Raw genomic sequence first — 12280 nt, forward strand, 5'->3', positions numbered from 1 at the left:
CTATATCTATATCTCTGTCTATCTATAATTAAGACCAGCTAAGAACCAGCATTTGTTTATAACTCCCCTGGTGGTTTTAAAGTGCACTCATGTTTGAGATGTACTGATTTCTATTAAAAAGTACAACTTTCAAAAGTAATAATTTAGCTTCCTCATCTTAAGAAAAATAATTTGAGCATATTTAGTCACAAAAATTGCAATGCTCAAAAAATAACCTAGGAGATCAAGTGCCTGGGAATCAGTGGGATACTCAGGCTCTGTAGAATCTTGTTTTGAAACAGGGTTATTAGATCAGTAATAATCTTGGGTAAAGGGCAATCCTAAACACAGAAAGAAAGTTCTCATATCCTGTAATGTGTTGTACCAAATATTCTTTTAACCTTAAACTATTTCTTTTTAATAAATTAATTAATTTATTTTAATTGGAGGCTAATTACTTTACAGTATAGTAGTGGTTTTTGCCTTACACTGACATGAATCAGCCATGGGTGTACAAATGTCCCCCATCCTGAACCCCCCTTCCCACCTCCCTCCCATCCCATCTCTCAGGGTTGTCCCAGTGCACCAGCTTTGATTGCCCTGTTTCATGCATTGAACTTGGACTGGTGATCTTTTTCACATATGGTAATATACATGTTTCAATGCTATTCTCTCAAATCATCCCACCCTGGCCTTCTCCCACAGAGTCCAAAAGTCTGTTCTTTATATCTGTGTCTCTTTTGCTGTCTCCCATATAGGATCATTGTTACTATCTTTCTAAATTCCATATATATGCATTAGTATAGTGTATTGGTGTTTTTCTTTCTGACTTACTTCACTCTGTATAACAGGCTCCAGTTTTATCCACCTCATTAGAACTGATTCAAATGTGTTCTTTTTAACAGCTGAGTAACATTACATGGTGTATATGTACCACAGCTTTCTTATCCATTCATCTGCTGATGGACATCTAGGTTGCCTCTAGGTCCTAGCTATTATAAACAGTGCTGCGATGAACATTGGGGTACACATGTCTCTTTCAATTCTGGTTTCCTCAGTGTGTATGCCCAGCAGTGGGATTGCTGGGTTGTATGGGAGTTCTATTTCCAGTTTTTTAAGAAATCTCCACACTGTTCTCCATAGTGGCTGTACTAATTTGCATTCCCACCAACACTGTAAGAGGGTTCCCTTTTCTCCTCACCCTCTCCAGCATTTATTGTTTGTAGACTTTTTGATAGCAGCCATTCTGACCAGCATGAGATGGTACCTCATTGTGGTTTTGATTTGTATTTCTCTGATAATGAGTGATGTTAAGCATCTTTTCATGTATTTGTTAGCCATCTGTATGTCTTTGGAGAAATGTTGGTTTAGTTTTTTGGCCCATTTTTTGATTGGGTCATTTATTTTTCTGGTATTAAGCTGCATGAACTGCTTGTATATTTTTGAGATGAATTCTTTGTCAGTTGCTTCATTTCTTATTATTTTCTCCCATTCTGAATGCTGTCTTTTCACCTTGCTTATAGTTTCCTTTGTTGTGCAAAAGCTTTTAAGTTTAATTAGGTCCCATTTGTTTATTTTTGCTTTTATTTCCATTGCTCTGGGAGGTGGGTCATAGAGGATCCTGCTGTGATTTATGTCAGAGAGTGTTTTGCCTATGTTTTCCTCTAAGAGTTTTATAGTTCCTGGTCTTACGTTTAGATCTTTAATCCATTTTGAATTTATTTTTGTGTATGGTGTTAGAAAGTATTCTAGTTTCATTCTTTTACAGGTGACTGACCAGTTTTCCCAGCACCACTTGTTAAAGAGATTGTGTTTTCTCCATTGTATATTCTTGCCTCCCTTGTCAAAGATAAGGTGTCCATAGGCGCGTGGATTTATCTCTGGGCTTTCTATTTTGTTCCATTGATCTATATTTTTGTCTTTATGCCAGTACCATACTGTTTTGATGACTGTAGCTTTGTAGTATAGTCTGAAGTCAGGCAGGTTGACTCCTCCAGTTCCATTTTTCTTTCTCAAGATTGCTTTGGCTATTTGAGGTTTTTTGTATTTCCTTACAAATTAATGAAATTATTTGTTCTAGTTCTGTGAAAAAAATGCCTTTGGTAGCTTGATAGGGATTGCATTGAATCTACAGATTGCTTTGGGTAGTATTCTCATTTTCATTATATTGATTCTATGATCCATGAGCATGGTATATTTCTCCATCTATTTGTGTCATCATTGATTTCTTTCATCAGTGTTTTATAGTTTTCTATAGATAGGTCTTTTGTTTCTTCAGGTAGATTTATTCCTAAGTATTTTATTTATTTTTTTTTGCAATGGTTAATGGAATTGTTTTCTTAATTTCTCTTTTTGTTTTCTCACCATTAGTGTATAGGAATGCAAGGAATTTTTGTGTGTTAATTTTATATCCTGCAACTTTCCTATATTCACTGATTAGCTCTAGTAATTTTCTGGTGGTGTCTTTAGGGTTTTCTGTGTAGAGGATCATGTCATCTGCAAACAGTGAGAGTTTTACTTCTTTTCCAATCTGGATTTCTTGTATTTATTTTTCTTCTCTGATTGCTGTGGCTAAAACTTCCAAAACTATGCTGAATAGTAGTGGTGAGAACAGGCACCCTTGTCTTGTTCCTGACTTTAGGGGAAATGCTTTCAATTTTTCACCATTGAGGGTAATGTTTGCTGTGGGTTTATCATATATGTCTTTTATTATGTTGAGGCACGTTCCTTCTATGCCTGCTTTTCAGAGAGTTTTTATCATAAATGGATGTTGAATTTTGTCAAAGGCTCTCTCTGCATCTATTGAGATAATCATGTGGTTTTTATCTTTAAATTTGTTAACGTTAATCTTAAATTATTTCTTAACATAAGTTTCATTAGAATTTATTTTGTAGGACTATCACATTATTAAAAAAATCCAACTTACTTACATTTAATTGTTTAAAATAACAGATTTTAGCACAGTAATGTTCTTAGCAAAATTTTGTTTAGCAACTGTTGTGTCTGATTCTTTGTAACCCCATGGATTGTAGCCTACCAGGCTCCTCTGCCCATGGTATTTTCCAGGCAAGATTACTTGAGTGGGTAGACATTTCCTTCTCCAGAGGAGCTTTCTGAATCAAGGATTGAACCCATGTCTCATGCACTGCAGGCAGACACTTTACCACTCTGCCACCTAGGAAGCCCCCTTAACAAAATTACAGTAAACTGTTTTGTCAATATTTGGAATATTAATTGACGTAGTTTTCTGCAAATTCATTTTTGTGGTGTGTTTCCCTAAATTTGAATAAAATTTTTTTTACTTGTAAGTTTCAAATAATGTATGAATATTCTAAATAGCCTCTACACAGCCTTTTAAGATCTGTATATTCATATAGATTATAGCTTTAAGTAATATTTAAAGAAATGTTACTTTACTTTTATTTAATGTTAAGTATGCTACAATTGTCAACTACAGATTGGCACTTGCTTTCTACCTCTACAATGATTAAATCATGTGCTGCTGTAACTGCTGATTTTCAACAGCCCCTAAAAGAAGTTTAGGGTGGAGAGCAGAAATGAGGTACTTAGTTGTCTGGGGAAAACCAGCAGAACAGGTCTTCAGAAAGTTAGATATTTTCCGGAGCTGATTTTATGAGCCCAGTTCTCCTCATATCTAGAAAAGCACTAAAATCCTTCATGGTGATATCTGCTCCTCATGACTCAGTAACCTTCATGAGACTAGCAGAAACCTGCAAAAAAATATGTGCTTAATTGCATGTACTTTCCCTTCACCAAAATCAAATATATACTGACTTCCCTCCTACTTTTTTGTTACAATTTCTCAGAGCTATCTGAAATGCTGCCTCCAAGGCTATAGTTCTAATTCTGCCTCAAATAAAACTTGACTCACAACTCTCACATTGTACATTTTTTTAAAGTTGACAGAATATATATTTGTAATATGAAAGAGGCAACCTGACCATATAAACAGTCTTACCTGATATTTGAGCATGTCCACATTATAATACGTAGCCTGGGGTTTTTGTTCCGACACTTTCTTTAGGTGAGTCATCAGATTTGGCATGTTTACCCAGAATTCCTTGGCATTGGCATCATTTTGGGTATTATCGCTATTTAATTGGGAAGAAAAACTGATTGAGTAGCATCTTGTGAAAAACACAAAACACAAAACAAGCATCTTAGCAAATTATCATCTGGTTTCTATCTCAGTCTTTGAGAATTTATACAGACTATATTAACAATAGTAGAGTTGCAGTCCTGAATGGTATTATGTTAATAAATACACATGAAAGTGAAAGTGTTAGTCACTCAGTTGTGTGCGACTCTTTGCAACCCATGGACTGTAGCTCACCAGGCTCCTCAAGGCATTCTCCAGGCAAGAATACTGGAGTGGATTGCCATTTCCTTCTCCAGGGATTCCAGGGGTCAAACCCAGGTCTCCTGCATGCAGGCAGATTCTTTACCATCTGAGCTACCAGGGAAGCCCATAAATACCCATAGTGAGGCATTATTGTATTGCTGTAAATCCCAATGAGTACCCAGTGATATTAACCAATCATAATGATAACTGGTTGCTTCAAAGAGTGAATTATTTATTAACCCAAATTTAAAAGCTCTAATACATCACCACTGCTTCCTCTAAATTAGTCAGTTAATGCACTCAAGGAGTCATATACATTGATTTTCTTTTGAATTTACTTCAACAGTCGGTTCTCAGAAATTACTGATTTAAATATTTGGCTCTAAGTAAACACGTTCTTTGTCTCCAACTGAGGAGAAAAGTGTGTTACTAAAATTATCATGCTCCCTTTTTAATATTCACAGTAGTTCATCTAAGAGCATCTAAATCATACAAAGTCACCTCACTTACAAGATGATTCTGGAATTTAAATGATGATAACCATGGCAGTTACACTAGAAAGTGCAGTCTTGGTGAATTAAATGAGTTTTGTATCCCTAGGGGAGTTGATAGCTTCCCCTGATGTTTCTTGAAAATGCTTGCCTCAATGGTAAAAGAATCAGGCAAAACTGTGAAAAGCATTTGCTCATTTCCCGCATAATGAGGAAACTGAGGGCCCAAGTGTCTTAAGTAACTTACTGACATTTCATTTTCAGAATATCCTGTAGAATAAAATAACAGTAGCTAGAATTTTTTGAGCATCTATTATGTACTAGGCACTCTGTTATGTATGCTATAAACTATTTCACTAATATCTACTGTGCAAAGAAAGAAGGATCTTCTTTTTTAAAGACAAGTGAATGCTATAAAAAGAGAAAATTAGAGAGTAAGAAAACAGAAGGGTGTGATAAAGACAAATTGTCAATTTCTATGATTCAGCCTCCAGAAGCCAAATATAATCAGAGCCTTAAAAATGATCCTGGTCCAGAGTGGTTGTAGGGCCCAAGTATCAGCAAGAACCCTATGGTTCTGTTGTGCCTGATAACAGGATGTTGAGGACAAAGCAAAGTCCTATTACCCTGTACAGGTAGGAAGTGGATGGAAAAGACTCTTGGCCCCTTGTCTTTGCCCCTGGCCAAGTCAAGCTAAGGATGCTGATAAGGGCTATCTAAACTGTTATTACCTAAAACATCCAAGTTATCCAGAGCTGCTTGAGGGGTAGCTATACAAGGAGGCAGGAGACAAAAATAATAGAGGTTCAGCAAAATTAAGTAATTTACTTAAGGTTGAACAGCTAAATAAGTAACAGGGTCAGGATTACAGCCCAGGTCAGTCTTACTCTACTATACCAAAACAGATATGGAATTAATATCCAACAACATTTTATTTTATTAATGTTAATAAGCTATGGTTTTTCCAGTAGTCATGTACAGATTTGAGAGTTGAACCTAACAGGAGGCTGAGCACAGAAGAATTGATGCTTTTGATCTGTGGTGCTGGAGAAGACTCTTGAGAGCCTGGTGGGCAGCAAAGAGATCTAACAGTCAATCTTAAAGGAAATCAACCCTGAATATTCATTGGAAGGACTGGTGCTGAAGCTGAAGCTCCAACACTTTGGCCACCTGACGTGAAGAGCCAAGTCATTGGAAAAGACCCTAATGCTGAGGGCAAGAGAAGAAGGGGGTTTCAGAGGATGAAATGGTTGGATGGCATCACCAACTCAATGGACACGAGTTTGAGCAAACCCTGGGAGATAGTGAAGGACAGGGAAGCCTGGCATGCTGCAGGCCACTGGATTGCAGAGTTGGACACAACTTAGTAACTGAACAAAAACAACAACATGTTATTAAGTTGTGCTAAGTAAATCTGAATAACCGAAAAATCTCAATTATATATTTAACAACACAATAAGCTGAGTCATATGTCTATGATAATTCCTCAGGAAAACTTGCTTTAATAAATAGTCAAGAAAGCTTTGGCAATCCAAAGCTTATACAAAGATGCAATTCTTGAATGCTCAAGAAGTCTTGAGAATTCTTTAGACTTGTAATTGGTTTAATAATTGTTCCTAAACATCCTTGGTAAACCAAACCCTTTCATAAGGGAGAAGTAGAAGTAAATTTCAGTTTGGTCCCTGTCATAGGGATTGCAAACCCAAATGTCTCCAGGGACCAAGCTGGTAACCTAAATGTCTTTCAGTAAAGATAATAGAGAGGATTAAGATGACAGATGAAAGGAGTCTTGAGCTGAATTTGAGAATAATGTTGGTTTCCATTGCCTTTTAAAAACTAGGTGTGGTAGTAAGGGTGGTAAGCTTCATTGTATAACAAACACCAAACAGGTTGTAGGACTAATGGGTCACCAGTCATAGCCCTGGGCTTCCCCAGTGATTCAGCTGTTAAGAGTCTGCCTGCAATGCAGGAGATGCAGGAAATACAGGTCCAATTCCTGGGTGTGGAAGATTCCCTGGAGGAGGAAATGGCAACCCAATCCCGTATTCTTGCCTGGAGAATCCCATGGACAGAGGAGTCTGATGGACTATAATCCGTGGGGTCTCAAAGAGCAGAACACGACTGAGCACACATGGAGGTAATCACAGCCCTAACACAATCATCAAATACATTTAATAAAGTCCAAATTAATGAGAGTTTTTGTTTTGTTTAAAAAACAATTTAAGGGTCTATATAATGTTTTGTCAAACAGGAATATTCTCAGACTGATATTTAATTCAATTCATAAGACTGAAGTATTAATATAAATATAAAACTTTGATATATGTGTGTGTATATATATATATACCTAAGAACTTGGTAACATATCTGCCTAAAAATGCAACAAAAACTATGACTATCCCGCCGGTGATATTTACAAACTGGCGAAATAGTGGCACACAATCCCTAATTGCAGATGGAGGAACCTAGAAAAATAAAATTAAGTGGCTCAATGTGCACATCAAAAGCACAGAGGGAAACTGAAATAAAAAGCTGTTCATTTCCAATCTTGGCCATTTCATGTTTATCTTTCACTTCATAGGTGAGCATTTCATTTATATTTTTAAGCCTGGAATCAGGTTTACCAGTTAAACCATCGTAAAGACCAACGAGAAGGAGGTGATCTTAGTCACCATCTGAAAGACCTGTGACTGTGTTTTCATCGCTGGAGTGAAAAAGTCTCATGCAGTCAAAGAGAGTGACTGTATTGGCCCTCAAATTCCAAATGACCTTTAGCTATTTCTTCATAAATATCCAGCTTGATAAATTTCTTTAACTTATAGTTGAATTGTTCATTCATTCAATAAGTACTATTTAAATCCTTTTTGGGCACAGTGGAAGGTACTGAGGATGTGGTGGCAATCCAATAGATGTGTTCTATTCCCTCATGTCTTTTATAGTCCAGTGTGGAAGGTGGATGAATGAAGAAAGCAAACAGATATATAATTACTGGTTTTAGTAAGTGTGACAATGGAAAGAATAGGAATCTTGAAAGAGAATAACAGGGTTACATGACTTAGTTTGGGAGTGGGGATGAGAGTGGAATGGTCAGGCAAGGCTGAGTGGAGCTGAGATCTGAAGGATGAGTAGGAGTCTGGTAGAGAAGAGTGGAAATCCTATTGAAGGCAGAGTAACTGCTACTGCTAAGTCACTTCAGTCGTGTCCGACTCTGTGCGACCCCATAGACGGCAGCCCACCAGGCTCCCCCGTCCCTGGGATTCTCCAGGCAAGAACACTGGAGTGGGTTGCCATTTCCTTCTCCAATGCAGGAAAGTGAAAAGTGAAAGTGAAGTCGCTGAGTCGTGTCTGACTCTTAGCGACCCCATGGACTACAGCCTACCAGGCTCCTCCGTCCATGGGATTTTCCAGGCAAGAGTACTGGAGTGCGGTGCCATTGCCTTCTCCGAAGGCAGAGTAAACAAGTGTACAAAAAAGTCTGGTGGAGAAGAGTGGAAATGCTATTGAAGGCAGAGTAATCAAGTGTACAAAACTTGGATGTGGGAAAGGACTCAGCCATTCCCAAGACAGGCAGGTATGGCTGCAGCTACAAGGATTCCGAAGAGGATGGTGGGAGATGAGGATAGACAGACAGGCAAGAGTGGATGAATCAGGACCTTGAAGGCAATGTAATGTGAAGCCTCCAGAAGGTTATAAGGGAGGACAACCTGATCTGCATCCAAAAAGCTGGCTATTGTGTATAGGAGTGGGGCAAGATTGGAGGCAGAGAGGGGAAGAGGAAAGCGCTGGCTGTGGTCCAGGGAAATGATGGTTATCATTTGGATAGAAGTCGTGATAAAGGGAAAAAGTGGCCATTTTAGAGAAAGAATTTTAGATGGAATATCAGGACTTGTTGATGGAAAAACTACCAAGAATGTTTCTTTTTGTCTCATCCATTGCCAATAATATTGGAGAAGGAAATGCAACCCACTCCAGTGTTCTTGCCTGGAGAATCTCAGGGATGGGGAAGCCTGGTGGGCTGCCGTCTATGGGGTCACACAGAGTCGGACACGACTGAAGTGACTTAGCAATAGTAATGTGTGTATGTGTTGTGTGAATGTGGATATGCATATATATGACAAAACATCACATTCGGATTTAATAGGAAGTGTGAAATGTATTTATATAAAGAAATTTAGAAAAGCTTCTTTGATGCCACACAGGTACCATTCCATCAAAACAATTACCATTACAGTGTAATGAAATTACATGTCTCACAAAGAGATTTTTAAGCTTATATGAAGAGTAGCTTACAGTTCAGATATCATTTGATTTTTAAAAGATGCCAATACAATAAATGGATTTTATTCCTTTTATTATGCTTATTTCCCATCATCCTCATCCACTGTCTACCAGTGATAAGCAAAATAGACAATGAATAAGTTTTATTATTCTAAATGTCTCTTTAGCCACTTGAGAGAGTTGGCCGTTAAAAAATATATATGTATACATATGCATATATGTATACATATATATACACACATAGATATATACAGAGCTCTGGGATTCAATCTATAAACATATCTGAATAACAATAATTTCTCTACAGTGCTTCCCTTTTGCTAAGGTACATCTCTCATCTAAGAATAACATGGTAAGACACCTACATCTTTAAAAAATTTGTGGAAAATATATTTACCAGCAGAGAAGTTGGGGATTTGGCAGGACGTGTTCTAACCTGCTGAAATTTATCACCCGAAAAGTCAGAGCAGCTGGCGATGGATTGTTGGCAAAGTGTCTGGTGATCCCGGCAGGAAAAGACAACACCATTTCTCCAGTAATCTTCACGATACATCTGGCATGTCACAACACGTGAGAGGAAAGAGAGGAAACCCAGGTCAACATGCTGTGAATCAAAGCAGTTGTGAAAAGCAAAGATTTCTGTAATACTATGACATAGCAGAAGAGAGAAAAAGTAAGCTCTTACTTACAATTCACTCTGAATTACTAACTCATTTCTAAGACTTGAGGACTCAAAGTTTTGTATTAACAGTTACTCCAAAAAGTGGCTATTTTGTTGAAGATGTTTTTGCATTGTTAGAATAAAACAGCTTTTCTTTTCCTGTAGAAAAGTCTTTGTGTTCACCTCACAAATAGAATAATTAATCCTGGTGGTTCTCTCTCTGTTTGATATCTGAATTGTTGGAAGTATATTTGAAGATATTAAACTACACAGTGTTGTCACACTATTCACTGAGATTTATTTTAGCTCTCTAAGTAACACGATTAATGCCTTTAGTATGTTCTTTTATGGACTCATGGGGTAAACTTTTTGCTTCTCACTTAATTAGATCTTCATTCCATTAACTTGTCTATTTGGTTGAAACTATAAAATCAGTCACATACATAAGTTAATACAGCTGGATGATAATTTGGAAGGAAGAATAATCCTTTTATTTTTTTTAAAGCTTTATTTAGCACCACTAATTATTAGAGAAATGCAAACCAAAACTACAATGAGATATCACATCACACTTATCTGAATGGACATCATCAAAAAATCTACAAATGATAAAGCTTGGAGAGGGTGTGCAGAAAAGGGAACTCTTCTACACTGTTGGGAATCTAAATTGGTACAACCATTATGGAGAATAGTAAGAGGGTCCTTAAAAAACTAAATATAGAACTGCTGTCTGATCCAGCAATCCCACTTCTGGGCTTATATTGGGATAAAACCATAATTCAAAAAATACATGCATCCCAATGTTCACTGCAGCACTGTTTACAATAGCCACGACAGGGAAGCAGCCTGAATGTCCATCAACACAGAAGTGAATAAAGAAGATGTGGTACATACATAATAGAATGGGATATTACTCAGCCATAAAAAAGAATAAAATAATGCCATTTGCAGCAACATTGGATGGACCTAGAGATTTTCATACTGAGTGAAGTAAGTCAGACAGAGAAAGGTAAATACCACATATCGCTTATAGATGGAATCTAAAAAAATATGACAAATGAACTTACTTATAGAACAGAAATATAGTCACAGATGTAGAAAACAAACTTATGTTACCATGGGGTATGCAGGGGAGGGATAAATTGGGAGGTTGGGATTGACACATACACACAGATCTATGTAAGATAGATAACTAAGGACCTACTGAACAGCACAGGGAACTCTACTCAATACTCTGTAATGATCATATGGGAACAGAATCTAAAAAAGAGTAGATATGTATATAGGCATAACTGATTCACTTTGCTGTATACCTGAAACTAACGCAACATTGTAAATTAGTTGTCGTCTAATAAAAATTAAAAAAATAAAAAGGGCCTTATTGAAATATAATTGATATACAACTGGCACTTATTTATAGTGTAAAGTTCCATAATTTTGACATAATGTACATCTGAGAAATGATCACAAAATCAAGATAGTCAGGATCCCCACGTCCCTACAAGTTTCATCTTGTGTTTTTGTTTTTCTCTCTGTACTTTTCCATCCTTTCCTCCTTATCTCTTGGCACTTGCTAATATATTTTCTGGCTGTACACATTAGTTTGGACTGTCTAAAATTTTTATATAAACAGAATCAAAAGGTGTGTGATTTTTTTGATCTGGCTTTTTCCACTAAGCATAATTATTTTGAGATTCACTCACATAGTGTAGCAACCAATAGTTCACGTCTTTTTATTGCTGGGTAGAATATGGATATACCACAGGCAATTAAAAAAAATTCCTTTATTGAATAACATTTGAATTCTTTCCATTTTTTTGCCTATTACAAATAAATCTGTGATGAATATGTGTGTACAAGTCTGTCTATGGGCACATGTTCTTATTTCTCTTGGATAAATACGAGTGAGATGATTGGATCACATGGTAGGTGTAACTTTAACTTTTTAAGAAACTGCCAAACTGTTTTCTGAAGTGGAAAACATAGCTGAATATGAGAGTTTTAATTCCTTTACATCCTCACCAACACTTGGTAGGTCTGTCTTTTTAATTTTAGTCATTCTAATAGGTGAGTAATGGTATCTTATTGTTGTTTTAATCTGCATTTCCCTAATGGCTAAGGATGTTAGCATCTTTTCATGTGTTTCTTTGTGATTTATCTACTTGGATGAACTGTCTGCTCAAACTTTCTGCCAAGTTTATAAACTGAGTTTTCTGTTCTCTTACTGAATTTTGAGAGTTTTTTGTACATTCTAGATACAAATATTTTTAACAGATATATGCTTTGCAAAGATTTTTTTCCTAGTTTGGCTTGTTTTTCTTTCTCTTTAGAGTATTAATAACTTTGAAGAAGTTTTTTTTTCAAAGAGCAGACGTTTTTAATTCATCAATTTATTCTTTTATGGGTTTTAGTTAATCAATTTATTCTTTTGGAGTCTTATCTAAGAAATCACAGATAAACCTGAAAGTCACAAAAATTTCACCTATTTTATTCCAGAAATTTTTTATT

At 36.5% G+C, this 12280-nt stretch overlaps 1 protein-coding gene across 11 annotated transcripts in view; it reads right to left on the minus strand.

Moving 5' to 3' along the window:
• Positions 1 to 12280, minus strand: part of SGIP1 (SH3GL interacting endocytic adaptor 1) — a 241400-nt gene that overhangs the window by 17654 nt on the left and 211466 nt on the right. For all 11 annotated transcript variants that reach the window (XM_059885125.1, XM_015465186.3, XM_059885126.1 and 8 more), the window contains 2 exons: positions 9509 to 9664; positions 3959 to 4091 (listed from right to left, as the gene is read on the minus strand). In XM_059885125.1, coding sequence (XP_059741108.1) covers positions 3959 to 4091; positions 9509 to 9664 — 289 coding nt within the window. The remainder of the gene's footprint in view (positions 1 to 3958; positions 4092 to 9508; positions 9665 to 12280) is intronic.

The sequence above is a fragment of the Bos taurus genome, chromosome 3 (genome assembly GCF_002263795.3).
Source record: "Bos taurus isolate L1 Dominette 01449 registration number 42190680 breed Hereford chromosome 3, ARS-UCD2.0, whole genome shotgun sequence".
In the NCBI taxonomy this organism is placed as follows: domain Eukaryota; kingdom Metazoa; phylum Chordata; class Mammalia; order Artiodactyla; family Bovidae; genus Bos; species Bos taurus.